The sequence below is a fragment of the Saccopteryx leptura genome, chromosome 10 (assembly GCF_036850995.1).
Source record: "Saccopteryx leptura isolate mSacLep1 chromosome 10, mSacLep1_pri_phased_curated, whole genome shotgun sequence".
Taxonomy (NCBI): Eukaryota; Metazoa; Chordata; class Mammalia; order Chiroptera; family Emballonuridae; genus Saccopteryx; species Saccopteryx leptura.
The window spans coordinates 7,767,249-7,795,186 of record NC_089512.1 but is presented as its reverse complement, the minus strand read 5'-3'; the positions used below and the strand labels follow the sequence as shown (position 1 = coordinate 7,795,186).

The 27,938-nt window shown below is 54.5% G+C and overlaps 2 protein-coding genes across 27 annotated transcripts in view; one reads left to right on the top strand and one right to left on the bottom strand.

Annotated features, from left to right (window-relative positions):
* Window positions 1-25,085, top strand: part of DHX30 (DExH-box helicase 30) — a 32,730-nt gene extending 7,645 nt beyond the window's left edge. The window contains exons 4-23 of one of the 3 annotated variants that reach the window (XM_066350456.1): window positions 4,369-4,464; window positions 5,554-5,582; window positions 11,415-11,545; window positions 12,168-12,278; window positions 17,057-17,349; window positions 17,797-17,917; window positions 18,550-18,699; window positions 20,650-20,802; window positions 21,104-21,940; window positions 22,170-22,245; window positions 22,329-22,433; window positions 22,690-22,865; window positions 23,086-23,292; window positions 23,375-23,456; window positions 23,528-23,721; window positions 23,825-23,984; window positions 24,097-24,254; window positions 24,348-24,451; window positions 24,525-24,664; window positions 24,762-25,085. In XM_066350456.1, coding sequence (XP_066206553.1) covers window positions 5,576-5,582; window positions 11,415-11,545; window positions 12,168-12,278; window positions 17,057-17,349; window positions 17,797-17,917; window positions 18,550-18,699; window positions 20,650-20,802; window positions 21,104-21,940; window positions 22,170-22,245; window positions 22,329-22,433; window positions 22,690-22,865; window positions 23,086-23,292; window positions 23,375-23,456; window positions 23,528-23,721; window positions 23,825-23,984; window positions 24,097-24,254; window positions 24,348-24,451; window positions 24,525-24,664; window positions 24,762-25,015 — 3,459 coding nt within the window. In that variant the 5' untranslated portion in view covers window positions 4,369-4,464; window positions 5,554-5,575 and the 3' untranslated portion in view covers window positions 25,016-25,085. Of the gene's footprint in view, window positions 1-4,368; window positions 4,465-5,553; window positions 5,583-9,182; window positions 9,427-11,414; window positions 11,546-12,167; window positions 12,279-17,056; window positions 17,350-17,796; window positions 17,918-18,549; window positions 18,700-20,649; window positions 20,803-21,103; window positions 21,941-22,169; window positions 22,246-22,328; window positions 22,434-22,689; window positions 22,866-23,085; window positions 23,293-23,374; window positions 23,457-23,527; window positions 23,722-23,824; window positions 23,985-24,096; window positions 24,255-24,347; window positions 24,452-24,524; window positions 24,665-24,761 lie in introns of those variants that run through there. The other 2 variants (XM_066350455.1, XM_066350454.1) reach the window with 2 other exon arrangements.
* A 2,485-nt stretch (window positions 25,086-27,570) lies between these two features.
* The window catches only part of MAP4 (microtubule associated protein 4), a 173,905-nt gene continuing 173,537 nt past the window's right edge, over window positions 27,571-27,938 (bottom strand). For 20 of the 24 annotated variants that reach the window (XM_066351620.1, XM_066351626.1, XM_066351628.1 and 17 more), the window contains one exon: window positions 27,571-27,891. In XM_066351620.1, coding sequence (XP_066207717.1) covers window positions 27,884-27,891 — 8 coding nt within the window. In that variant the 3' untranslated portion in view covers window positions 27,571-27,883. The remainder of the gene's footprint in view (window positions 27,892-27,938) is intronic. The other 4 variants (XM_066351645.1, XM_066351646.1, XM_066351647.1 and 1 more) reach the window with 2 other exon arrangements.

Genomic DNA, 27,938 nt, shown 5'->3' with positions numbered 1-27,938 from the left:
AAAATTCCTTTATGGCATTTGTTATTTTACTTTCTAGGCTGGGGACTGACTTGTTTGAGTGGCTTTCCCTCAGGGTGACATCGTTAGCAGTGTTTTGTGGGAGGCAGCGCAGCCTCACTGAGCAAAAGTTCTGGACCCAGATACCTGTTCACGGTCACAGTTCTGCCCCTCTGCCTCCACAGTCAGGAGCAGCCTGAGCAGGTGACTGAGTGCCTCTGCCTTCATTTCCTCACCATTTAAGTGAGCCACACCATAGGATTGTTCCAAGAATCAGATGAGCTAATACACATAAAGAGCTTAGAACAGGGCCTGACACCTGGTGAACTCGCAATCTGTGGTAGTAATTAAGTAGCTTTGGGACTTCGTACGGTCCCCTTTGATGCCCTGCCTTCACACAGGTAAGTGTTGTGTTCTTACCAACAACCATTTCATGCTTGGGGGTGTTTCAGGGAAACCCATTAATCTGAAAGACTTACTGCCTTGAATATCTGCTTCAGACAAACCTATCTTTTCATGGTTACCTGACTATAAGGCTGAATGCCCTCTCTTGTCTTCTGAATGCTGGTATCACTGCAGTTTGCATCATGACCTCGGCAATTGGTCATGTGTGGCCTTGTGACACTTTCATTGTTATATAGGATTGTTCTTTATCTCTCATGGAGGTTTTTTGTTTTGTTTTGTTTTTTTGTATTTTTCCGAAGTTGGAAATGAGGAGGCAGTCAGACAGACTCCCACATGCGCCTGACCGGGATCCACCCGGCATGCCCACCAGGGGGTGATGCTCTGCTCATCTTGGGGCGTCGCTCTGCCACAATCAGAGCCATTCTAGCGCCTGAGGCAGAGGCCACAGAGCCATCCTCAGGGCCCAGGCCAACTTTGCTCCAATGGAGCCTCGGCTGCGGAGGGGAAGAGAGAGACAGAGAGGAAGGAGATGGGGAGGGGTGGAGAAGCAGATGGGTGCCTCTCCTGTGTGCCCTGGCCGGGAATCGAACCCGGGACTCCTGCACGCCAGGCCGATGCTCTACCACTGAGCCAACTGGCCAGGGCCTTGTCAGGAATCTTGAAAGGAAGTGTAATGCAGTATGAGCCCGAACTCTCGGGTCAGACGGGCTGGGGTTCGAATGTGATCCCACTAGCACTAGGTGTTTACTGATCTGATCCTGTTTCCCAGCTCCCATCTTCAGGAGTACAGTGAAGATTAGAGAGGATGTAGGAAAAGCACTTGGCTGTGGTCTGTCCCTTGCCCCTAGTCTTGGGTCGGCAGGTCCTTGAATGTGGCTGGCTTGATCTACTTGGGGTGCAGGCTGTAGCTGATGTTTTGATGGAGAGGGAGAGCCGGGCCTCAGCATGCGATGTGCTGTCTGGCTGCCTGACTGAGAGCATCTGCTGCATGGGGACCCTGGGCTGCAGAGCTGTTTCAGAGACGCTGCCTGGTACTTAGTCTGGCTTTCGGGCTCAGTGGGCTGAACCATGGGATGGTGCTGATGCTGATGGCCATAGCAATTCCCCGCGGCAACTGTCTTTCCTATTGTGTAATTTCACCAAGCTGCTAACACCTCCCAACTAGAGTTTGTGTGCCTGCAAAGTGACCTGTTATTGCCTTTGCCAGCATTTTAACACAGATTTCTTGTCTTTCGGCTCTAATGCCATTAGAATCAGGCCACACACTGCAAGCTGAGTCTTTTACAGGCAGCACAAAAAAACACTGGATCAACAATGGTCAGAAGAGGGCTCAGTTTTGGGATTATAACAACTTTGCCACAATTACTGAAACTCCTTAATGAGATAATAATCATCAAATCATTTTTTCTCTGCAATCTAGCGTCCCTGGATATGAATAAGGACCCCCTTCAACCAGGAGTGGAGAGGTTGAGCTGGTCATTCCAACCTCAGGCTCAGGCCCAGCTGGAATTAGTTCCCAGATAAACCGTGGCCTGGACACTCTGTTCCAAAGCAGCCTACAGGCATTTCTGCTGTCCCCCGACATGTGCGCCCACAAAACTCTCACACCTGTAACATTTCAAGGGGGCCTGTGGCAGGACAGTGTTGAGGCAGTACAACCACCACCACTTTATGACCAGAGCGGGACTCGAGCTCTCGTTGGGGCCGGGAAGATGCTCTGGAGTCACCACTGAGGCCGGCAGCTCAGTGCGTTCCAATGAGACCAGAGCCGGCGGTGGCTGCGGACGCTCAGGCAGCCTGGAGCTCGGAGCTGGCGAGGCCGCTGGGAGTGTGGGGGGGCCTGAGGGCACATACTTGCTCTTTCCCTCAGCATTTTATTATGAAAAGTTTCAAAAATACTGAAATGTTGAGAGAATTGTCTGGTGAACACCCCTGTATCTACCCCCTTAATTCTCTATATGCACTCCATTTTAATATTTGAAAATATGGCTGAAAGGGCTTTTACTTTTCCTGCAGAAAATTATGCATTTACTACTTTTTCAGTTCCCTTGCCTTAAAAAAACACTTGCACCAGGGTTCTTACGTTTTCCTGGTTTCATTGCCCTACGCGCCAACTTTAGGGAGCTAATCTGCATTACAGAAAGGGGCATCATTATAGCAGGATGGGCTGTGTCTCTGGTGTGTAGGGTAGTGTGTTCTTTCTCCTCCCCTGGCTCATCCGTTAAAGCAGAACCAGCGGGGAAAGAGAGCAAGGGGCTCCTGCACCTTCGCCCAGACCAGCGAGTCTCTGACGTTTTCACCAGCTAGGGGTTTTATTTTATTTATTTATTTATTTATTTATTTATTTATTTATTTATTTATTTATTTATTACAGAACGGAGAGATAGATAGGGACAGACAGACAGGAATGGAGAGAGATGAGAAGCATCAATTATTAGTTTTTCATTGCGACACCTTAGTTGTTCATTGATTGCTTTCTCATATGTGCCTTGACCGTGGGGCTACAGCAGACCAAGTAACCTCTTACTCAAGCCAGCGACCTTGGGTCCAAGCTGGTGAGCTTTGCTCAAACCAGATGAACCGGCACTCAAGCTGGTGACCTCGAGATTTCGAACCTGCATCCTCCACATCGCAGTCCGACGCTCTATCCACTGTGCCACCGCCTGGTCAGGCTATTTATTTTATTTTTACAGAGATAAAGAGACAGAGAGAGGGACAGATAGGGACAGACAGGAAGGGAGAGAGATGAGAAGCATCAATTCTTTGTTGCAGCACCTTAGTTGTTCATTGATTGCTTTCTCATATGTGCCTTGACCAGGGAGCTACAGCAGAGCCAGAGACCCCTTGCTGAAGCCAGCAACCATGGGGTCATATCTATGATCCCACGCTTAAGCCAGCGACCCTGTGCTCAAGCTGGTGAGCCCATGCTCAAGCTGGTGACCTCAGGGTTTCGAACCTGGGTCCTCTGCATCCTAGTCCGACACTATACACTGCGCCACCGCCTGGTCAGTCCACTATTTAGGGTTGGGTTTTTTTAAAGATTTTTTTCATTTATTCATTTTAGAGAGGAGAGAGAGAGAGAGAGAAGGAGGGAGAAGCCGGAAGTATTAACTCCCATATGTGCCTTGACCAGGCAAGCCCAGGGTTTTGAACCGGCCACCTCAGTGTTTCCAGGTTGACACTTTATCCACTGTGCCACCACTGGTCTGCACCCATTTAGGGGTTTTAAAGTCCTCCAGTCCTTCTTTCTTGTAGAGGCTCAGTGAGGGGATCTTAATTTTAGGTCATGTATATCAAATTTTTTGGAACTTCTTAAAATATACTCTAAGGTCACTTGATAAGTAGTATTTAGTCTCCAAATGAATGGAGATATTTGGAATGGCAAACCATTAACTTTTAGAAAGAGGGAGGGGGCTGGTAAGTGTGAATCTGGTGGCTTCCGTCAGGGAGGATCCCAACAGTCAGCAGGCTTCTCTTGCCCCGTTCTTGGAGGGAAACTAATTTGAGATCTGGTGACCAAAGTGGCCACCTGGGGAACCCGCAGCAGATATAGGGGATAACTACCGTAGTGGAGGGTAGATAAGGGGAGCACCCAGATGATTTCCATGGTACCATGGCTTCTTGGTTGTCAGCTGTTGTCCTGTCTCATCCTCACAACTCAGACTAGAGAGAAGTACAGGAGTGGCCGTTAAACTCATAGAGGGTGGCTCAGGGAACAGGGAGGGTCTGAGGGCGACTTTGAGGGCCCAGGAGGGATCGCTACAAGGCTATCATGCATCATATCTATAAAAGACAGCTCCTTTTTTCTACGTGGCATTGGTGACACTTTCTGAGAGCCTGTGACTGGCTCCAGATACCACCCAGCAGTCCTGCTGCCCAGAACTCAGACGCTCTGGGGTGAGTCGGTCCAGGGGTCTGTGATGGAGGGGTGAGAACATGCCGCCCTGACGCCCTCTCTCTCCCCAGATCGGGCCCAGCACAGGCAGCGTCAGTGCAAACTTCCCCCGCCCCGCCTTCCACCCATGTGTGTCAACCCTGCCCCTGGAGGGACCATCTCTCGAGGTAAGGGGGGGCCTTGCCTCCAACGCCAGCTTGGTCCGGGGTCTGCGGGGAGGTGGGCCGCGGTGGGAGCCCGGGGCCAGGACCGGGGGCCTCTGGGAAGTGTGTGAGGAGGAGTGGGGCTAGCAGAGCAGTTGGAGCCCTCAGGGTCAGAGCATGGGAGAGGTTGGGTTAGTTCATGATCCTTGGCCACGTGGCTGAGCATACAGTGTCATCGGGCCTCGCCGTGTGCGCAGGACTGAAGCCTAGGCCCAGTCTGGAAGCTGAGCAGCAGTATGGAGAAGCCGTAGGGTTTGGCTTTTCTAGGCAGTCCCTGACGCAGGTGGCTTAGACAGTGCAGGGCACTCATAGCAGGGCCAGAGCAGAGAGCCCTGACTCAGCCTAATGCCACCCATCCTGGAGGCTCTGGGGATGCCAGGCAAATCATTCTCCCAGCACCTCAAAGCACTTTACTGACATGAAAATCTGCCTCAGTCCATTTGGCAAGGTAGGCTCTCGTTTTGACTGGGGAGATTGTCAGAGCCCCGGACAGTGACAGCTCACTCAGGTCCCACTGATACCCAGGGACAGGCCTAGTAATAGGACCCAGGGAGGCACCCCTCCCAGAAGCATCTCCTTTCTTGCCTCAGAGTTAGCTCTTTTCCAGGTCTGCTAGGACTAGTGCTCCTGGGCCTCTTTCTTCTGACAGCTGCCATTCTCACCCCATTGGCTACGTCTTCACACCCATCCCCAGTTGCCTAGCGGAAGAATACCATTTCAGGTCATGGAGTCTTTGCAGCCTGTGGAGACAGCATGTACCTTTAGGGTCTGTCTGTAAAGTGCTTTGAAGGTTAAGAGCTCAGGAAGGGTGCGGGGACACAAAGCACTTCAGTTTTTGCAGCACGTGTGGCTACCACGTCCCCGAGTGGTTTGCACTGCCTGCCCTCCTGCTGCAGGGGTCCTGACTAAGGACAGTGGTGTCGAAATACGTACTTCCGGCCCCTCTGACCATTTGACTTAGGTATTAAAGAAATGCCATCCCCTACCATTGCCAAAACAAGAGTTGATTGCCCTTTTTTTTTTCTTTCTTAAAATGCCCTGTAACTCGAAAAGGCTGAACGTTAACATTTCCAACATGGCAGGTGAGTGGCTCTGAGAGTGTCAGATGTGCTTTGGTTAAGCATAAAGATGGCTAGTTGGGATGAACCAGGCCGCACGGGCAGGCAGTGCCTCCTTGAGCACATGCAGGGGAGAAGCTCACTGCCCTGGGAGGGACAGCTGCTCCCCGTAGGACGGCCTGGCAGGCCCCAGTGTCTTCCCCAGAGGCCATCGACCCTGAGCCCAACTGCCTCACAGCTGCACCTCCAGAAGGCATCTGTGGGTGTGTGCATCTCTGCCTTCTCTCCCTCCCTCTGTGCCTTCCTCCCTCTCTGTCTCTCTGTCTTACTTTCACTCTTTCTTTTAAGCCAGAAAGGGTTCTTGTCTGTTTCTTCATCTCAGGAGCAACAGATTTCTTAGACCACATATAACGTGGGGCTTTTCTATCATGTCGTCTCATTCCCCAAAGGCTGCGCTGGGGCCTTTGCTTTTACGAAGGAAGTATGTGGCAGAAACGGTCTCTCTGGTGTTCAGATAGGAAAGCAGCGCTCAGAAAACCATGCCCACTTGACTAGATTACAGAGCCTATCAGTCAGTTTTGGAATTTGGAAAAAATTATCACCTCTCCCAATCTCCCCCCACTCTACTGCCAACCTCTGACCAAGGCCTCTTTCCAAGGGAAAGGGTGAATAAACTAAGAAACCTTTAAGCCTCTACTGCAGATCTTTTCCACGCACCCCGCTCCCAGACGTAGAACACTAGAAAGCAGCATGGGCTAGTAATACCACAGGACTGGTCCTTCCTGTCCGTTCTCTCTGACAGATGTGTCCCTCCTCTTGTGTGGCGGTTTCCCTCAAGGGACTTTGCACCTTACATAGTGAAAGAGAAAGCCAGGAGGATGGGTAGGGTGGTCCGGGTGCCCACCCAGCCCCTGTCATTCCCCTTACCTTTCTGGTTGACAACCAAATGGACCATTTCTAGCCATTTTGACCATCCATAAAAGATCTAACTCTGGCTGAGTCAGTTGGTAGGCGTGGCCAAGACCCCTGCTTTCTTCAGGTGCCGGGGTCCCTCTCACTTCCCCTCCAGAAATTCTCTGGTCTGCCCAAAGTCTGGACTGTCTTGGGCTTCCTCCTGTTTTTTTTTCCCAGGGCCTCCAGAGTTTAGGGTCCTAAAACATCGTCCTGTGTCTCTCCTGTGTATCGGCGGACCCTCTGCACCTTAGTTCCCTGCTGCTAGCACTTTAGTACCAGGTGATACACTTGTTCCAGAAGTGAATGGAGAGAGATCTCTGAGCCAGTACCCTTTCTCTTTTCAGAACTTTCCTTCTTTTTCCCAGGCAGAGGAGTCCATACTCTCTCCCCAGAGAATGGAGAGTAGAGGAGAAGGCTCAATGTCGGGGGGAAGGAGGGGGCTGCACTAGGTCCTCTTTCTTTAAGGTCCCAAAGCAGGAGTTGGCAAACTTTCTTTTAAGGATCAGAGAGTAAATATTCTAGGCTCTGCAAGCCATACGGTTTCTTGTGCAGCTATTAACCATGCCATTATAATGTTAAAGTGGTAACAGAAAAACACAAAGAATTGAGGGTGCCTATACTCCAATAAAAATTTACTTATAAAAAGAGGCAGTGGGTGGATTTGATCTTCAGGCTATTGCTAGGCAACCCCTGTTCTAGACCAAGGGGGAGATCGCAGAAGCAGAACGGTTCCGAGAGCTGGTCTGAGTCGTCCTCATTTTACAAGAGACAGTGAGGTATCCTTACAGACATGAAGTATTAGCTCAAGGTGACACCAGCTGTTAGAGCCCAGATGAAGTAAGTGAAATAGGAAAAGGGAACAGGGAGCTCCAACAAGTTGGTTGGCCTCACTTGATGCTTTTTAAAAAAAATAAAAATTCAAACACCTGTTTGAAATACATTTTTGAAAATAGAGAAAATAGTACAAGGAACCACCACGTACCTGTTATCCAGCTTGAACGATGAACAGCTCATGGCCAGTCCCTCCACTCTGGCCCCTTTGAAAGCAGATCCATGAAAGCCTAGCATGTCCACCTCGGCCTGCTAAGCGGCCGTGTGGAGCCGAGGCTGCACTCGGGTTCGGAAGCGCTGTGCTGGGCCTAGGCCCCGCTTTCCAGATGGGGTCCTTCTGTGTTGGCTGTCGTCTCCGTCAGCTTTCAGACACCACAGTTCTCAAACTCTGGCCTCAGCCCCTGCTAACACTAGCCGATTGGTAAGCTTCTGGATTCTTCTGAGGGAATTTGGGCTGCTAATGACCCTTGAAAACCACTCCTGAAGCTGGGTGGATGCCTCACTTGGTAAATTAAAGTGCCACTTGGCCACATTCAGAGCCATTGTAGAATCATGTTGTGCCCAAGGACTTTGCCATCCCAATGTGGATGATTTTGGGGGGGGGACACAGCTTGTGGTGTCCCCTGGTGAGGTCGGATTATTGCTGCCAAGGCTGCCTTTCCTTCTGCCTCTTTCCTGGTGCACGCCTGCTGAGGAGGGGGTGGAGGAGCAGGAGCTGACGTTGCCCCATTCTGCCTGGTTCTGTCCCTAAGGGACCTGTCTGCTGTTGTCTCAGACCTCGGAGGGCACGGTCTTCTCAGAGGGCACTTTGCTGAGCTGCCTTCCAGATAGCCTCGCCATATCTTAACCACAGCCAGCAATGGGTACAGCGAGTTTGTTCTGATTTTTCTAATTGGTGACATTGCCCAAGGTTCGCAACTGGCAAGTGGTAGCGTTGGGACTAAGCCCCCAAATCCCATGTTCTTGCCATAGGCCAGAAGTTCTCAGTGTTGGGAACTTGTTTAAGAGTTAAAGCTGAAGGTTCTCGGGCCCCACTCCAGACCTGATGACCTAATGACTAGGAAACTGGGGGTGGCTCCTAGCATATTTTAATAAACTCTCCAGGGGTTCACCAGTGTCCTATGTAGAGTTTAAAAACAAGCAAACAAAACCCTCCCTCTCAGCTTACTCCCGACTGCACTTGCCAGCCTCTGACCAAGACATTCTTCTAAGTGATGGAGGCCCCCTTGCTGTCGTGCCCCTGCCCCCCCTGTGGATTGTCTGATTCCCAGCTGACCCAGTGCCCTGCTCCTCAGCGCCATGACAGGCAGAAGAGGAAGGAGCCTGGCGAGAACCCAGGCATAGTAGTTTGGAAACAGAATCCCATCTGGCTTTCAAACAAGCAGGGTAGGGCGGACTCACTGCCGGACCAGCTCGGCTCTGGGCACAGTGCCTAAGTCGGGTACTTTTCACTTCTGACTCCAGCCCTGGAATAAATGTGGTCTGCTTATGTTCAAGGGGTTTTCCCGGCGGGGAGAGCAAGCCAGTTTGGAGAGGGACTTACAAGGGATGGGTAGGACTGGGAGGGAACTTCTTCATTCCCTTGGATGAGTACTGAGCTAAGGCCCGCACCATTTCCCGGAACATCTCAGTACTTCTTCCTGCCTCAGGTTCCCACGGCGAGACTGTGGGAGTGATCTCGGCAGGGTCTGAGCCCCGGCTCCACGGCCTGACTGGAGCGCTGGCGCCCCCCGCCCCGCGCCCCCCACCCCCCAGCCGTGGGAGGCGGTCTCGGCGCGGGTACGCCTGTCCGGCAGAGGGCGCGCGGGCTGCCGCTCCCGCCCTTCGGCGCCGTCCGGGCCCGGCTCCGGGGCCGCGGGGGCCGGCGGGAGCGCGATGGCGGCCGCCAGGAGGTTCATAGCGCTAGCCGCCGGCGTCTCTCCGCGTCTGCGGCCGCCCGTTCCCCGTGGCACCGGGCGACAAGCACGCTCGCGCGGCTTCTCATCAGGCTGCGCCCGCCCCGACCGCGCCAAGGAGGCCGCCGAGGCCGAGGCAGGGGTGGCCGCCTGCGGGCCCGGGGAAGGCGTCGGAAGCATGGTGAACGGTGAGGGCAGTGGCGAGGGCGGCCGGGCCGGGATGCCCTTGACTCCTGGCGATGGCAGAGCTAGGGGCGCGGGCCTGGCGGGCTGGGCTCCCTCTCCCGTAGTGGCAGAGACCGCCACCCGCTGGCGGGCCTCACGCTGCTGTTGTGAAGCTCAGTGTGGTATAGACCCAAATGGATCCCGAGCGCCCAGGTTATGGGACTCGTGCACCTGTACCTGGCAAGAACAGGTGAGAGGTGCGGGACCTCGAGGGAGAGGGGGAAAACAGGGAAACGTCCCAATCTTGCCAGGATAGGTGGTCAACGGGTTAGAGCATCAAGGGTAAGCACAACCTCAGCAGTGTGGGAAAGAGCCCAAAATACACCTGGGAATTCAGGCTCTCAAGTAGAGACAGAGTAATTGCTCTAACGGACCCCAGCACTGTGCCTTCTGAAAAGTGCAGGGATTGAAAATGGTGAGAGCATCCCTGCCCATCAAGGGTGGATAAGGCTGGCCTCTGTCTGCCCTGTAGTGCTGGAGGGGCACCATTGCACATCTGTTTACTTTTTTTAAAAATTGATTTTAGAGGAGAGAAAGAGAGAAAGGGTGAGGAGGAGTGGGAAGCATCAACTTGTAGTAGTTGTTTCTCATATGTGCCTTGACCAGGCAAGCCCGGGGTTTTGAACCAAAGATCTCAGCATTCCAGGTCGATTGATGCTTTATCCACTGCCACCATTTTATACCTGTGGGTCTTGCGGGCTGCTTAATGTTTGGGTCCCTCTATGGAATCAAACCTTTTGGCCTACTTAGATAGTACTGTTTTTTGACCACTTGATTCTTGATTGCTTTACATGTTACCATTTAAGAAGGAGCCAGAGCCAGACAGATCCTCCCTCTTGGCCAGTTGACACAGGAGTCTGCCCCAAGGAAGCGGTCTCAACCCAGGCAGCAGGGTTACATCAGAACTCTTGGAAGAGCTTTTTCAAAGTACAGAACCTTCCCCAACATCACCATCATTCTCAAGTGCCCTGTAGGTATCAGGGTGTCTGTCCAGAGATATGATAAAGCTCCCCAGGTGATTTATGATTGATTCATGCAGGTGCACATGTGTTATATGTACCCCCTACAAAGTTCTTTTTTGGAGCTGTTTTAAAGTTCAGTATAATGCCAGATGCCGGGTGGAGAAGGAAAAGGCTTCCCACCTCCTCTGCTGGTCTCTGTGGGTTTCTTAAGGGCTACTCTCACGCTTTGGGGCCCTTCTATTTTTAGCAGCTCCCAGCAGGCTTCTTTATGGTCTGGCTAAGCCCTGTGTCTGGCACAGGCTCCCTCTAGGTGGACATCTTACTCATCTGTGCTCTCAGATTGATCCAAGTAAAAAAAGTGAGGTACTTCTCAAAGGTGCGTGATTCCTCCTGCCACCACTTGACCCCGGTGAAATTGAGGAAGGAATATCTCACGCCTGTGTCTCAGCTACAGAGGTAGCTAATCAGTGTCCCTACACATAATCTGACTGTAGGGAGGCTTTTTGCAGGGTGCCGAGGTACAGTTAAAAGCTAGGGCCTCATGTCAAGACTCTGGGGTCAATCCTCCCTTTTTATTTTAGGTGGGGCCTTGCATCGTCTTGATCTCTAGTTTGTGTGTGTGGTGGATTTGTTTTGTTTTGTTTTTGTTTAGTGCCTTCTTCCAAACATCAGAACAGGGCTTTGTTGCCATCTAGACTTCTGTAGCTGATGTGTTAGATCAGGAGCATGGGTGGGAAGAGGATGCTGGCTGGTTCCTCTCTGTGGTGTGTGTCATTGGCACCTCTCCTTCAGGAGATGGTTGTGCAAGTGGGTCTGCCTCCACTCTCCCTGGTAAATCCTGAAGCCAATCCTCCTTCCTTTTCTAAGATGCTCCTGGGTAGTTTGGGTCACGAGCCAGCATCCTCAGTAAATAGCCGTTGCCCTGATGCACATCCCATGGAATTTTTTAAAGAAAAAGAATGGCTATAATGCTTTTCTTATTTTCTTAGCTTCTAGGGACCTATTAAAAGAGTTCCCACAGCCCAAAAACCTTCTCAACAGTGTGATTGGAAGAGCCCTTGGCATTTCACATGCAAAAGACAAACTGGTCTACGTGCACACAAATGGACCGAAGAAAAAGGTAACTTACTGGCGGCGCAGGATGTGTCGGTCTGATTCTCAGGACGGAGACAGGCTGTCCTTTTCTCCCTCAGATTTCTTTGTCAAAGAGGCCATTTCTTCATTGAAAACTGGCAGGAGACAATCTCAGAGCAAAGCTAGGTTTGAAAAAGAGCCTGGATTGGGGAATGGGAACACAGGGCAGGTGAGGTGAGGAGTTCTCATCTTGTATAACACAGGCCTCTGCACTGATGCCTGGTTTTGGACTCCCATCTACTAACTGGGACTATGGAGGGTTAGGATTGATGATGGAATTCCTGCTCCTAGAGTCTTGTAGGCCCTGGGACCCACTGAAGCCTGCAGGCAAACCATTCTGCATGAAGATTTTTAACATTAAAGATGGGTTCCACCTTGCTCTCTGGCTAGCGCCTGGCACTTTGAAGAAGCAAAGCAACGTGAGGTGGGGCGAACGGCATGCGGGTGGGAGAGTCAGAGCTCTGCACAGTTAGTGGTAGGGTGGTCGTGCCCTGCGCTCAGCTCTGCTGCCGGGCGGTCCGTGGCTGCGCTCTCGGTTCTCCCTGTGACATGCAGCGACTTTGCAGTCTGGAGAGGCAATGGTCCTGATCCTTTCTTCTCTTCCTCAGAAAGTCACCCTCCACATAAAGTGGCCCAAGAGCGTGGAGGTGGAAGGCTATGGCAGCAAGAAGATCGATGCTGAGCGGCAGGCCGCCGCCGCGGCATGCCAGCTGTTCAAGGTGACCCTCCCCTAGTGAAAGCCATGCCGACCTCCCTCCTGGGAAGCTGCTTGCCCCTTCCTCTGATGGTCGTTCAGGTAGAGGTGGACAGGGTGCTCACCACGCACCTGTACTGAGTCCTGCCCACCTCGCGGTTGCCGTCCTGCTGTCTGACCACCTAGGAAATAGATTTCTCCCCACTGTAGTTACTAACTCTCAGGACCCCTGTATGAAAAACACACTACGTGCAGCTCCCTGGATATGCTTCCACTTCGGTTTCTGTTTTTCTTTTCCCACCAAATAGATCTCTTACTTACTTACAGTGGAAGCCTGGAGGTCACGTCTTTCACTTCCCAGCGGTTGGACATGGGGTACTTTCAATGGTGGCGAGCTTAGGAATTAATTCTTCCCTACCTGGATGTGTGAAGGCCTTTTAAACCCAGCCTCTGTGCCGCAAGTCATGCTTACACTCCTCCACAGCCATTTCTCTGTTCCCCTACCTTAACTCCTAGCCTTTTTTTTCCTTTGGATCATAGGGTCATATCATTTGCTATTTATTTTTTTAAGATTTTTATCTATTGATTTTTTTTAGAAAGAGGAGTGGGGGGAAGCAGGAAGCATCAGCTCATAGTTCTTTCTCATATGGGCCTTGACAGGGCAAACCAGGGCTTCGAACTGGCAATCTCAGTGATCTAGGTCGATGCTTTATCCACTGCGCCACCACAGGCCAGACATCTCATAGTCTTTCTTTGTATTTTTAATTGTGGTAAAGTTACACAAGATTTAAAATTTACCATCTTAACCATTTTTTAGTGTACATGTCAGTAGTATTAAGCACAGTCATGCTGTTGTGTCACTAATCTCTAGGACTTTTTTGTGATTGACCTGTTTTACTTAGCACAATGTTTTTAACGTTCAACCCTGTGGTAGCATGTGTTAGAATTCCCTCCTCTTTAAGGATGAATAGTATTCCATTATGTGGATAGACCACATTTTGTTTATTCATCTATCAGTGGACACTTAGGTCGCTTATACCTTGTGGCTATTGTGAATAATGGTGCCTTGAGTATGGACGTACAAGTAGGTCTTTGAGACCCTGCTTTCAGTTCCCAGAAGTGAACTTGCTGGATCGTATGGTAATTTCATTTGTAATTTTTTGAGAAACTGCCATACTTACTGGTTTTCCACAGCGGCTGCACCTTTCTACGTTCTCACCAGCAGTGTACAAGGTGCCGGTTTCTCCGTATTGTATCAACACTCATTTCTTTTTTCTTTTTTTGTAAGTGTTCATCACAGTGGTTGTGAGGTGGTATCTCATTGTGCTTGGATTTGTGTTTCCTAATGACTAATGATGTTGAGCATCTTCCCATGTGCTAGGTGGCCATTTGTTTATGTTCTTTGGAGAAATGTCAAGTCCTTTGCCCACTGTTTAACCAAGTTGTTTGGATATTTTTGTGGTTGAGTTATAGGAGTTCTTTATATATTCTGGACTTCATAGCCCTGGTATTCCCTGACCTGTGCCCACAGTTCCTCAGCTCTCTTCCCTTCCCCAGCCAGATGTGTTCATTAAGCATTGCCCTCAGGTTGGTGTGAGGTCCTGGCAGCACAGAGGTAGCTGAGTGGCCTCCGAGCTGCGCAGAGGGGAGGCCCCGGGGGAATGATGTGTATCAGCCTCCTGACTGGAACGCACGCTATTCGTGTAGAAGTTTGCCAGGGACCAGGGCAGTCCAGACACTGGGCCCAGAGGCGTAAGACCCCTGTGTATGTGAGCAACTGAGAGAGGGCGGATGCGGGTCCTCAGAACTGGCTGTGGTGTAGACGGGTGGGCACGCACCAGAACACCACGCCTTAATGTCACAGGTCGGAATTTAGGAATTTTGATTTGATCCTGTGGATGCTGGGTCTGCCGACTGGTGTTAATTGATAGAATGATATGGCCACATTTGCCTTTAGGAAGAGTCACCAACAGAAGTAGGATTGGTCAGGAACAGAGAGAAGGTCAGGCCAGGATGCCAGTAGCCGCAGCAGTTACAGGTTTCTTTAAGGCAGCGGTTCTCAACCTGTGGGTTGCGACCCCGGCGGGGGTCGAACGACCAAAACACGGGTCACCTAAAGCCATCGGAAAATACATATTTATTGAGAACTGCTACTTTAAGGAGTGTTTTAAAGGTAGAAAAGATAGTGGCTGGTCAGGTAGGAAGAGGGAGGAGGAGGGGTTGGTGAAGTGTGAGCCCCCATAGGAGCTCGGGAAGGGAAACAGATTGGGGTGAGTTCCGTGGAGGGAACAGCAGCAAGCAAGAGGGGCATCGCAGGGTCCTCACCAGGAACAACAGGGAGCGAGGACTGAAACAGGCCCGTCCTGCTGGCTGGGGGGGGGGGGGGCTTGCTGTCTGTGATCACTCCACCCTGGGCAGACTGGTTGCTCTGCTCCCTCCCTTCTGTCTCCGAGGCCCGCTGTTCTGTATCTGTCCATCTACACACACTTTGGAAGCAATTTCTCAAGCTCAAGAAGACTCTTAAGACTTTGAGTAGAATCTTGATACATTCATGGTTTAGGCTTTTGTATCCTCGAACATAAGATCATGTATCTTCCTTTTGCCAAAATTTGTACTTTAAGCATCTGTGCCTCTTTTTTTTTTTTTTTTTTTTTTGTGACAGAGAGAGGGACAGATAGGGACAGACAGGAAGGGAGAGAGATGAGAAGCATCAATTCTTTGTTGCAGCACGTTAGTTGTTCATTCATTGCTTTCTTTTTTTTTTTTTTGTATTTTTCCGAAGTTGGAAACGGGGAGGCAGTCAGACAGACTCCTGCATGCGCCCGACCGGGATCCACCCGGCATGCCCACCAGGGGGTGATGCTCTGCCCATCTGGGGCGTCACTCTGTTGCAACCAAAGCCATTCTAGCACCTGAGGCAGAGGCCACAGAGCCATCCTCAGTGCCCGGGCCAACTTTTGCTCCAGTGGAGCCTTGGCTGCAGGAGGGGAAGAGAGAGACAGAGAGGAAGAAGAGGGGGAGGGGTGGAGAAGCAGATGGGCGCTTCTCCTGTGTGCCCTGGCCGAGAATCGGACCCCGGACTCCCGCACGCCAGGCTGATGCTCTACCACTGAGCCAACTGGCCAGGGCCCATTGCTTTCTTATATGTGCCTTAACCGGGGGGCTACAGCAGACTGAGTGACCCCTTGCTTGAGCCAGTGACCTTTGGTTCAAGCTGGTGAGCTTTGCTCAAACCAGATGAGCCCTCGCTCAAGCTGGCGACCTTGGGATCTCGAACCTGGGTCCTCCGCGTCCCAGTCCGACACTCTATCCACTGTGCCACCACCTGGTCAGGCAGCTTATGGTTTTTATTGCTGTTGTGAGTAGAATATTTTAAAAATTACACTTATATCAGAAACCTGAGTAATTTTTATTTTGGGGTTTTTTTTTTTTTTAGCGAGAGAGACAGATAGGAAGGGAGAGAGATGAGAAGCATTAACTCGTAGTTATGGCAATTTAGTTGTTCATTGATTGCTTCTCATGTGTGCCTTGACCAGAGGGGCTCCAGCCGAGTCATTGACCTGGGGCTCAAGCCAGGGATCATGGGGTCATGTCGATGATCCCACACTCAAGCTGGTGACTCCATGCTCAAGCTGGTGAGCCTGCGCTCAGTCAGATGAGCCCACACTCAAGCTGGCGACCTTGGGGTTTTGAACCCGGGTCTTCAGCGTCCCAGATCAACACTGTCCACTGCGCCACCACCAGTCAGGCTAAACCTGAGGAGTTTTAAGAAGGAAGGATGTGGTCATGCTTCAGCTGGTCATGAGTCAGATGGAGCTGAGGCCTCACTATAAAGAGATTCTTGGACTCCGGCACCTGCTGTCCACCCTCATGTGGCGTTAACATCAGAAACCCGCTTGACCCGCCCATGTCTTGCCTGTGTTGTCTCACCACTCCCGGCTTCACTTTCCCGAACCTATGCTTTATTCTTAACTCTGCTCCTTGTTCTAGTTTCTCACATTTTTGTTCCTTAGACCTGGTCGCCTGCACTTCTGTTCTGCCTCTGATTCTGAGCTTCCTGGGGACAGGGACCAAGTCTCGTCACCGTGAAGATCAGGGTGGCCAGCACGTTGTTTTGTACGTGCTAGAGAGTCAAATATGTTCCGTTTGGTATTTTCTCTAGAGAACAGTGATGCTATAATACATTTGTATAGTATTATTTTTGTATAGATGGCTTTACAAACACTGTGCTTGTTTCTGGAGAGTGTTGGCAGCGCAGGCGTCTCCTGCAGCAAGCACCAGTTGCGGCAGCCCGGTTCCCGCCGGCCTGGCGACGCGGGCGCCCGCTCGCGCTTCTCACCGCTGTGGGGGACTGGGTCCTCCGAGCTTTCTCGTGGAGTGGAGGGTTCTTGTATCAGAAGGGATATCTCTTCTGTGGTGTGGGCTACACAGTCCTAATTGCCGTATTCACGAGGCTTCTCAGATCACTTAGTGAATGTAGCTGTTGCCCTATGGGGTCTGGGGGTTGTTTTTGTGTTTTGTCCAATAAGTATAAGTAACTCCCTTCATTTTCTTCTGTTAAAGCTAGATTTTTTTTTTTAATGAATCCAAGGAGGATTTTTTTGTTGTTTCTTGTTTGTTTTTAAGAAAAGCTAGACATTTTTAGTGTTCTCTCTGTGCCTGGTTCTGGACTAGGTAGGGCCTGAGGCGGGTGGACAGGTGGAAGCGCGGCTCCTACATGAGGGGCCTAGTGTGACTGGGTAGGTTCCAGGCAGGCCGAGGTGTCAGGGTGCTCTGGACTCTCACACGCCCTTCTCCCCACAGGGCTGGGGTCTGCTGGGTCCCCGGAACGAGCTGTTCGATGCAGCCAAATACCGTGTGCTCGCCGACCGCTTTGGCTCTCCAGCTGATAGCTGGTGGCGCCCAGAACCCACCATGCCACCCACTTCCTGGCGGCAGCTGAACCCTGAGAGCATCCGGCCAGGGGGGCCTGGGGGCCTATCCCGCTCCTTGGGCCGAGAGGAAGAGGAAGATGAGGAGGAAGAGCTAGAAGAGGGGACCATCGATGTCACTGACTTCTTGTCCATGACCCAGCAGGACTCCCACACTGCCCTCCGGTACAGCTGGAGGCAGGGGATGCGTGGGAGTCGGGTGCACCTTGACGAGAGTGGAGGGGTTCCCTGGGAGCGCTCTGGGGAAGCAGGGCCCCCGCCGCACGGCCCCACCTGTCTGCTGCCATTCCCTGGCACGTGTGCACGCTCCTGGGGTAGCCTGCAGCCACCCTGTACTGTGTGGCAGGGCCTTTGCACAGCGGCAGCACGGCCCTGGCCTCCAGCGCACACTTGGCCCCTAGGAGGCCAGCAGCCCCTCTGCCTGGCCCTGCCTGATGTACGTGGGGCACCGAGGGCCCCCAGCCATGCTGTGAGTCTGTGAGGGCTCTAGGCCAGCAGAGAGGCCCTGCCTGCTGCCACCACTTAGTGTCCTGCCCCTGGGGTCCCAAGGCCGGAGGGGAATTGGCCCTGGAAGAGATAAAGCTTTTTCACCTAGACTTTTGGTCCTCCCAGGGGGGGCTCCCTTGAAATGACAGATGATGACAGTGCTATCAGGGCTCTGACCCAGTTTCCGCTTCCCAAGAACCTTCTGGCCAAGGTGATCCAAATAGCGACATCGTCCTCCACAGCTAAGGTGAGCTGGGTCTCCCAGAAGCGCATGTGGGCAGGGAGCTGGCTGGGCCGTGGCTGGAGCTCCTCGGGGTCAGGTCGGAGGGAACTGCAGGGGCGTGGGAGGGCAGAGCGCAAGGACAGACGGAAGTCACACAGGAGCCCGGGGAACCTGGGCGTGGGAGGCCACATCTGTTCAGCACACAGGCAGCAGTGGAGGGGATCACAGAGCGGGCGGCCGTCTTGCTGAGGTGTGAGTTGCATCTTGGCTGCCAGGCCAAGGGGCTCTGGCTAAGCAGAGCTGTGCTCCAGGTGCAAGACCCTTTCCCCCCAGGACGGGCCGAGCTGGCACACTCTGACAGCTTCCGCCTAGCTTCTGCCTCAGCTGCCACCACACCTGTGCGCCTTGGAGGTGCCGAGGGGACGGGGTGAGGAGAGCGAGCGTGGCACTGCCCAGACACTGTCGCCCGCGCAGCCACAGCACAGGAAAGCCGAGGGCCCAGCCTCTGTCTGTGCAGCAGCACTGCTCGTGTGGCTGGTGTTCGGCACCTGCTGAGCTCGGGCTAATTCTGTGTCTGGATTTCTTGGCATTCGGAGACCTCCAAAGACGTTTTCGTTCTTGGCCTTTTTATAACCACCTCCCTGCCTTCCCTGTAGAACCTCATGCAGTTCCATACCGTGGGCACCAAGACCAAGCTCTCCACCCTCACCTTGCTCTGGCCCTGTCCCATGACCTTTGTCGCCAAAGGGCGCCGCAAAGCAGAGGCTGAGAATAAGGCGGCAGCCTTGGCCTGTAAGAAGCTGAAGGTGAGTCCAGGGGTCCCTGGTATGAGCTAGATGTCTTGGAGCTCCTGCAGCCCATGGCGGATGGGGCTGCTCTTCCAGGAAACGCAGCCCACCAGACCAGGCCTTTGGCCTGAGTGCAGAAGTACCTGCTTGTCCATGTGTGGCTGCTGCTACAGGACTCCCCACAGTCCCTCCGGAAGTACTCTGTCAGCTCAGCCTGTTGAGCTCTGTTGACTGGAACCTGGTGAAGCTGGCAGGAGACATGCCCATCGTTCTGAGTGGTGTGAGGCTGTAGAAATGGTGCCTGTGCTGAGTGGCAGACCCGGTGTCTAGAAGGCTCTTGAGGACGTGTCTTTGTGGCTAAAATGAGTTACAAGACATTCATCTGGGATGAAGATGGAAGGAGTTGTCAGCTACAAGGGAAGGCAGTGTGGCCTGTAGCTGGCAGTCCCCTGGAGGGGGCTTTGGCGGGTGGCAGAAGCCCTGCAGTGGGGTTTACGTCCTGACTGCCTGGACAGTTGGTGATTTGAACCCAGGGCAGTAGAGGTTTAGTTCACAGAACCAGACAGGAAAGAGGCCCTGCTGTGCTCAGTGGTCAGGTAGACCTCTGGTGTGTACTTGGCTCTGGGAACCACGTTTTAGATCCGCCCTGCTGAGAGGTAAGAAGAGCTCAGAGGAGAGAAGAAGTACAGGGTAGGTAAGCAGCGACAGAAGAGGGAGTGGATGTGTTGCCTATGGCTCAAGAGTAGGACCAGGGCTCATTGAGAGCCTGCAGGAAGTCTGAATTTTAGCTGCTGGACATACCCTCGTGAACAGAAGCTTCTCCGCTGGTGTGGGCCTGTCCTGGGAAGGAGCAGTTTCTAGTTGGCAGCTGTGTCCAGAGGGTAGAGGGCTGGCCCTTGGGCAGAGGGGCTTTGGGTGAACTCCTGCAGCCCGGGGAAGGGGGAAGCTTCTCTTGCACAAGGAGGCTGTGTTGGCACCTGCCATGGTCCAGGAAGTAGATCCCTACCCTTGAGGTCTGCCAGGTCATCAGAGGAAGGGGGTTGGTTCCTGTGGGGGTGGAGTTCTGGGAGGAGGGTCTCTTTGATCTGGGCTCTGCAGGGAGAGCAGAATCCAGACGTTACTGGTGACGGAAATGCAAGATGAGGGGAAAATGGTTTGTGCACTGGCTCGAGGTACAGGAAAGCTGTTTCATCTCTGGTCAGCTGGCTTTGGGCATGTAGGGAATTAGGACATAATGTTTCCCTTCCAATGGCTTATTTTATGAGATGGCACAAGTAGAAATTGCATGTACAGGACATCTGTAGACTGGGACCCTGTGAAACGGGTGCCATGCAGGCATGAGGTGGGCTAGGCTTTGGTCAGGTAGCAGGGGCAGAGGGCACCAGTGAGCTGTTAGGGGTAAGGACCTGACCCACGTGTCTTACAGGTCCACGTGAGGAATTTCTGGAGGGGAGACTGGGCTGTTGAGGGGGCTCCAGCTGCTCAGGGAGAGGTTTCTCAGGGGTGCCCCCATCTTGGGCAGGTGTGAGGCTGTTCTGCTCAGATGTGGCAGGTCTTTACTTTCCCTTTACAGGGAAGGAAGGAGGGAGGGAGATGAGAAGCATCAGCTCATAGTTGGGGCTCTTTAGTTCACTGATTGCTTCTCATACGTGTCTTAACCGGGAGTGGGGGCTCCAGCCGAGCCAGTGACCCCTTGCTCAAGCCAGTGACCTTGGGCTTCAAGCCAGTGACCTCTGTGCTGAAGCTGCCAATCTCAGAGGTTTCTAACCCAGGACCTCAGTGTCCCAGGTCAACGCTCTATCCACTGTGCCACCATTGGTCAGGTACTTCTCTTGAATTAATTTTACTATTTTTTCTTTTTGGGGGGTGACTGACTTTTACCTTTTCCTGGTTCCTAACTTCTCCCTCCTGGCCAGTTCCAGGCGGGAGGGGGGGGCCTAGACTGTGCCGTACGTGTCCCCTTTGCAGAGCCTGGGCCTGGTGGACCGGAACAATGAGCCACTCACCCACGCCATGTACAATCTGGCCTCCTTGCGCGAGCTGGGCGAGACCCAGCGCCGGCCATGTACCATTCAGGTGCCTGAGCCAATTCTACGCAAGATAGAGACCTTTCTGAACCATGTAAGAACCCCTCACATCCCTGTCCCCACCCACCTGCCTCCGTCTTCTCCAGACTGAATGCTTCTGCCTGCAGCAGGCAGTAGTGTAGTGACTGCCCGTTTCAGCTGGGGTCGGAGCCTAGGAGCACTTTTGCCCCGATCAGCCCAGTCTTGCCCATGAGGGTCCTCGGGCAGTCACGGACTGAGTCATCTGCCCAGGGGGTTGGGCCACGTGTGACCAATTAAATCACGTGGAGGGGGCTGGGTGCAAGTGAGGAAGATATTTCTCATTCACCATTTCACTTGTCTCTCCTGTCCCCTAGTACCCTGTGGACAATTCATGGATCTCCCCAGAGCTCCGGCTGCAGAGTGATGACATCTTGCCCTTGGGCAAGGACTCAGGGCCCCTGAATGACCCTATCACAGGCAAGCCCTACCTGCCCCTGTCAGAAGCAGAGGAGGTGCGGCTGAGCCAGAGCCTTATAGAGCTATGGCGGCGGCGAGGGCCCATCTGGCAGGAGGCTCCCCAGCTCCCTGTCGACCCACACCGGGACACCATCCTCAATGCCATTGAGCAGCACCCCGTGGTGGTCATCTCTGGGGACACGGGCTGTGGGAAGACCACACGCATCCCCCAGCTGCTGCTGGAGCGCTATGTGACCGAGGGGCGTGGCGCCCGCTGCAACGTGATCATCACCCAACCTCGGCGCATCTCGGCTGTGTCCGTGGCACAGCGGGTCAGCCACGAACTGGGTCCCTCCCTGCGCAGGAACGTGGGCTTCCAAGTGCGGTTGGAAAGCAAGCCCCCGGCCCGGGGCGGGGCCCTCCTCTTCTGTACTGTGGGCATCCTGCTGCGGAAGCTGCAGGGCAACCCCAGCCTGGAGGGTGTGAGCCATGTCATCGTGGACGAGGTGCATGAGCGCGATGTGAACACGGACTTCCTGCTGATTCTTCTCAAGGGTCTGCAGCGGCTCAACCCGGCCCTGCGGCTGGTGCTAATGAGTGCCACAGGCGACAACGAGCGCTTCTCCCGATACTTTGGTGGTTGCCCTGTCATCAAAGTGCCGGGATTTATGTACCCTGTCAAGGAACACTACTTGGAGGACATCCTGGCCAAGCTGGGCAAGCACCAATACCCACACCGGCACCGGCACCATGAGGTGAGGAGGCGGTCCCGCTTCATCCCACCCGGGGCTCTGGGCCTTAATTCCTTGTGCCCTTAGCTTAGTGGCCCTGGGCAAGATACCTGCCCGCAGCCTTGATAGAAACAGAAATGATAGGCCTCTGTGGTAGGGGTCCGGTGAGGGTTGCAGGTGACACATCAGGAGCCTTGGCCTCACTGAACCCCATTCGGGGGCTGTGACTCTGGCCTCTTTTCCCCCACCCTAGTCAGAGGATGAGTGTGCACTTGATTTGGACCTCGTGACCGATCTGGTTCTGCACATTGATGCCCGTGGGGAGCCAGGTGGGTGCTTCCCCCTCTGCCCTGTGCCCACCCTGACCTCCTGGGCTGGGAGTGAGTACTCATGCTTGCAGGGCCCTTTACAGGTGGGATCCTCTGTTTCCTGCCCGGCTGGCAGGAGATCAAAGGGGTGCAGCAGCGCCTGCAGGAAGCCCTGGGCATGCACGAGAGCAAGTACCTCATCCTGCCAGGTGAGAGCCGTGTGCAGGGCTTCACGGCCCCTGGACTCCACTCTTGCCTTCGGTCCTGGGGACTGGCCGAGCTGGGATTCATTGGGCCAGGGTTCCTGACCTAACTACTTTTTGTTGGCTTTTCAACCTTTCCTGGGCATACTGACCTAGATTTCACTTTCATGAAAAGGTGGTGAGAATCCCTGCTCTGGCCTCACCACGGCGAGGTTCTGGCTGGAGCAGTGCCCATAACCAGTGTGTGCTTGCTGCCCACCAGTGCACTCCAACATCCCGATGATGGACCAGAAGGCCATATTCCAGCAGCCGCCAGTCGGGGTGCGCAAGATTGTCTTGGCCACCAATATTGCTGAGACCTCCATCACAATCAATGACATTGTGCACGTGGTGGACAGTGGTCTGCACAAGGAGGAACGCTATGACCTGAAGACCAAGGTGGCATCCGTCTCCTGGGCCCAGCTATCCCCCGGGGGGAGAATTCAAAATCCTGAGGTGGCCCTCGGCCCAGATCAGCCGGGGACCTGCCGTGTGTGTCTGGAAAAGACCACGCTTCCAGGGTCTCCGTGTCCCTGCTGGGGGTGGGGGGCTAGGCACAGGGGAGCACTGAGGAAGGCTTGTGGCACCTCAGTGGCTGCTCACCTGCCCCCTCCTCCAGGTGTCCTGCCTGGAGACGGTGTGGGTGTCACGAGCCAATGTGATCCAGCGCCGGGGCCGGGCTGGCCGCTGCCAGTCAGGCTTTGCCTACCACCTGTTCCCACGGAGCCGGCTGGAGAAGATGGTCCCATTCCAAGTGCCAGAGATCCTGCGCACACCCCTCGAGAACCTGGTGCTGCAGGCCAAGATCCACATGCCGGAGAAGACGGTGCGGCGGGGGCGGAGCGGGCCAGCCTTGGGAGCAGCAGGTGGGATGCGGGCTCACGGGGGCTCTCGTGTCCTTGCCGCAGGCAGTGGAGTTCCTGTCCAAGGCCGTGGACAGTCCGAATATTAAGGCTGTGGATGAGGCGGTGATCCTGCTCCAGGAGATTGGTGAGTGAGCAGGGCCGGGCCGGGCTGCCATGTGGCTGTCGAGGGGGGTCCTGATCGCGGAGCTGTTGCAGGGGTGCTGGACCAGCGGGAGTACCTGACCACTCTGGGGCAGCGCCTCGCCCACATCTCCACCGACCCCCGGCTGGCCAAGGCCATCGTGCTGGCCGCCATCTTCCGTTGTCTGCACCCGCTGCTGGTGGTCGTCTCCTGCCTCACCCGGGACCCCTTCAGCAGCAGCCTGCAGAACCGAGCGGAGGTGGACAAGGTCAGGCCAGCCCCCCTACAGCCCTGCTGCATTCCCTGATAGCCCTCCGGCATTCCGGCCTGAGGTGGCCTGCAGCCCCTCCCGTGCTCTCTGCTCCTCCTAGGTCAAGGCACTGCTGAGCCATGACAGCGGCAGTGACCACCTGGCCTTCGTGCGGGCCGTCGCTGGCTGGGAGGAGGTGCTGCGCTGGCAGGACCGCAGCTCCCGGGAGAACTACCTGGAGGAGAACCTGCTCTACGCGCCCAGCCTGCGCTTCATCCACGGTCAGCGGGCTGCGCCTGCTCTCCAGCCCCCGCTCCCGCTCTTGTGTTGGGTGTCTGCCCGGCCTAGCCTGTGGCTAGCGGGCTCCCAGGTCACCTGACTTTGCCTCCCCAGGGCTCATCAAGCAGTTCTCCGAGAACATCTATGAGGCTTTCCTGGTGGGGAAGCCCTCAGACTGCACCCTGGCCTCGGCCCAGTGCAACGAGTACAGCGAGGAGGAGGAGCTGGTGAAAGGCGTGCTGATGGCGGGTCTCTACCCCAACCTCATCCAGGTGCTGCCTCGGGGGCCGCTGGCCCAGCCCAGCCTCCTTCCCCCAGCCGCAGCTCCTTGCTCAGCCCACCCTTCTCTTCCATCACCCCTGCAGGTGAGGCAGGGCAAGGTGACCCGGCAGGGCAAATTCAAGCCCAACAGTGTCACGTACAGGACCAAATCAGGCAACATCTTGCTGCACAAGTCGACCATTAACAGGTGGGGGCGGGCAAGGCTGGGCGGAGCAGCTGCGGTGAGTCGGCAGCGGTCTCACCCAGCCGTCTTTCCCCAGGGAGGCTACACGGCTACGGAGCCGATGGCTGACATACTTCATGGCTGTCAAATCCAACGGCAGTGTCTTCGTCCGGGACTCCTCCCAGGTGCACCCACTGGCTGTGCTGCTGCTGACCGATGGGGACGTCCACATCCGCGGTGAGTACCTGCGGGCCTCCCACCTTGCTCACTGTTCCGGTGGGACCGGCCTGTCCTTGTACCGGCCTCACCTCGGCTCTGGCTTTTCCTTTCTCAGACGACGGGCGCCGGGCTACCATCTCACTGAGTGACAGCGACCTGCTGAGGTTGGAGGGGGACTCGCGCACCGTGCGGCTGCTGAGGGAGCTGCGCCGGGCCCTGGGCCGCATGGTGGAGCGGAGCCTGCGCAGTGAGCTAGCTGCGCTGCCCCTTGAGGTGCAGCAGGAGCACGGGCAGCTGCTGGCCCTGCTGGCAGAGCTGCTGCGTGGGCCCTGTGGCAGCTTTGATGTGCGCAAGTCGGCTGAAGACTGAGCCCTGCATCCGCTGGGTCTATGTACAGAGTGCAAATGTTTATTTAAAATAAAGTTCTATTTATCCCTTGTGAGCATCGCTATCCTCTGGGGGCTCCCGTCTCGGGGCCTCAGCACCTTGGGCTGTGGGCCATGGCTCCCCAGACAGAAAGGGAGAGAGGCTGGGGCCCGAGGTCTTAGGATGAAGGGGTGGGAACTCACCCTCAAGAGCTTGAGCCACCAGTGCTGTCAACCAGCTTACACTGGTCCAGCCCAGGTTGTCACAGCTGCTCTTCTAGGTACCCACACCAGAGATGGCCTGTCACAACTGTCCCTGTCCTTAGAGGATGGTACAGCAACTGTTGAGCAGTGCCTTCTTGGGTTTCCCTGCCTGCGGCAGTGGTCTGACCTGGCTGCCAGGTCTACAGGCAGCTGCAGCCTCTAAACTTTCTGGACCTGATCTCCCACTACCCACATGAGTTCCGGACATCACAGGCTCCCTGGGAGCGGAGGGCTTCTGGGACCTTAACCCTCGGGCCTCGGCTGAGGAGCTGCTGCGGTGAAGACGGCACAGTGCGCACCAGTCCCTCAACGCAAGGGGCTGAGCAGGGCAGGGCTGTGGATGCTGGAGGCGCAGACAAACCAGAACATACAGAAGACGGAGGGCCTGCGTGGTGGGACATCACGAGCTTTATTTACTCTTGTTCATTACAACAGAATCACAGACATAGATAATGGCTGAACCATAAGCAAATCAGGCAGTATAGAAATGTCCCATCCCCCAGGTAGCTTCAGGATAGGACACAGCACATGGGCTTCTGGTCCTCACCTGTTAGGGCAGCCACCTCAGCCTCTGGCTCCAGGCAACCCAGAGCTCTCCACTTAATCACCTCCCCCATCCCAACCCTCAGCTAAAGGAGTGAAAGCAGCTAGAGCGTGCTGTCAACCTCGGCACCCTTGTGGGTCAACACAGGAAGGGTGCAGGACCTAAAGGTCACCCCTACTTTGTCTTCATGCCCTACTGCTGCTTCCTTCTCCCAGCTTCCTCTTGCTGACAAAACATGGATGCCCTGATCTCCCTGTGCAGCCGAGCATTCTGGAGACAGTGGCTCTGGAAACACTTTCTCTCCAAGGCCTGCAAGTTCGCAGTACACGCTTGGGAAGTGGGGATGTGGCAGATATCTGCACAGAGAGTACTGCTACAGACCTGGGGAGCCCCGCCCCGCCCTGCCCCGCCCAGGTGCCCTCCCTCTACATGGAGATCACATGAACTGTCAAGAGCCCCCCTTCTCAGCTCTGAGGGGCAGGAGCAGAGGGCAGGAGGGCGAGCTGCCACATCTGCACAGCAAACTGCTCTTCCAGAGAAGACCTAACACTCCCGGCCAGTTCACTACAAACGGGTAGGTTTTAATCCTTTATTAGAAACCATGCAAACTTTAATACAAAAAATACAAGTGCAGTAAGAACCTTCGTGTCATATGATTCCCAGGATTCCTCATCACAGCCATCCCAGGAACAGGCCTGACTGGGACACCCCTCCGCAGGCTGGCCTGGCCTCCCCTCCCTCCACTCTCTGGTCACACTAGAGAACCTGGGATGGTCTCAGTCTCATGTCTTTATTTTAAAACTTCTGGACCTGATTTCCCACTACCCACATGAGTTCTGGACATCGCAGGCTCCCTGGGAGCGGAGGGCTCGAGTGTCCTAGGCTTCAGGCCTGCAGTCTTCTGACCTCCACGGCCCTTCCCAGCCCTGACCTATCTCCCACCAGATCCCAGGAATGAGATAGACAGAGATGCCAAAACCAGCCTCTTGGTTAGAAAAGAAAAGCAGCATACACGCAAAATGCCAGAACAACCAGTCCACACTGAGCAGCCCCTAGCGTGCCCCGCCTGCTCACCAGGCCATGGCCCCACCCATCCCCTGTCCCGCCCACACTACCTCCAGTGCTCTGAGCGGCTGACCCGGGCAGCCCCAGTGCCTGACTCCCTGGCTGGAGGCCTAAGGATCTCCCCTCCCTGTTTCCTTTAACACCTGCTGAGGACTTTCACTTAGACATGACTTCAACCTGCAAAACTACTCCACCAGTTTTTAGGTTATTAAAAAAAAAGGAATAAAACACGAAAAATAAAGTATGACAGCAGCTAGGCAGATATGGGAGGCTGCGGGACAGGCAGCACTGACCCCGGACTAACTTGGGGCAGGATAGCAAGAGGTGTCTGGCACCACCCACGTGGTGGACGCTGTTGTGGGGTCAAAGGGAGAGGCAGTGGCTTAGTGAGCTCCAGGGGACAGTCAGGGCCGGACCATGACGAGGACATTTCACTCTTACCTCCAGGTGGGTGGACCCAACAAGGAGAGAGAGTATGTCAGTTTCTCTTGGGTTTGGTCCAAAAAACCCAAAGAGGAGGTTGAAATCCAGTTCCTTCCTCTTAGATCTCCCAAGATCCCACGTTAGCCTCCCCCACCCTACTCTCCTCCCAAGCGTTCCATCCCCACCCCCTGGAGCAGTGACCTATCGGCCAGGAGCAAAGCTAAGAGCTGGGCCTGGGGCAGGAAGGGGGAAAAGGTGTGGGGGCCACTGCTGCCTGAGGCAGGTGGGGCAGGGAGAACCCTAGAGGGGCTGCCCAGCGCCCCAGTGGTCACAGGTCCAGTGGGCAGCCCGAAGGAGGGAGCCATGGGCCTGGGTGCCTGAGCTGGGGCCGCCCAGGAAGTGAGGGGGGGCGGGAGACAATGTCGGCCCCGTGGTCGGTGCGGGCCCTGGCATTTGCCCGGAACGTCAGCCTGTAGGTCTCAATCTGCAGTGACACAGGAGGAAGGAAGGGAGAGGGTAACGAAGGAGACAAGAGGGGCAACAAAAGGGACGGAAGACGAGACCAGAATGTCATCATTAGATGCCTGGAAAATAAAAGGTGGTTTCGTTAAAATTTAGGCCACACTCTAGT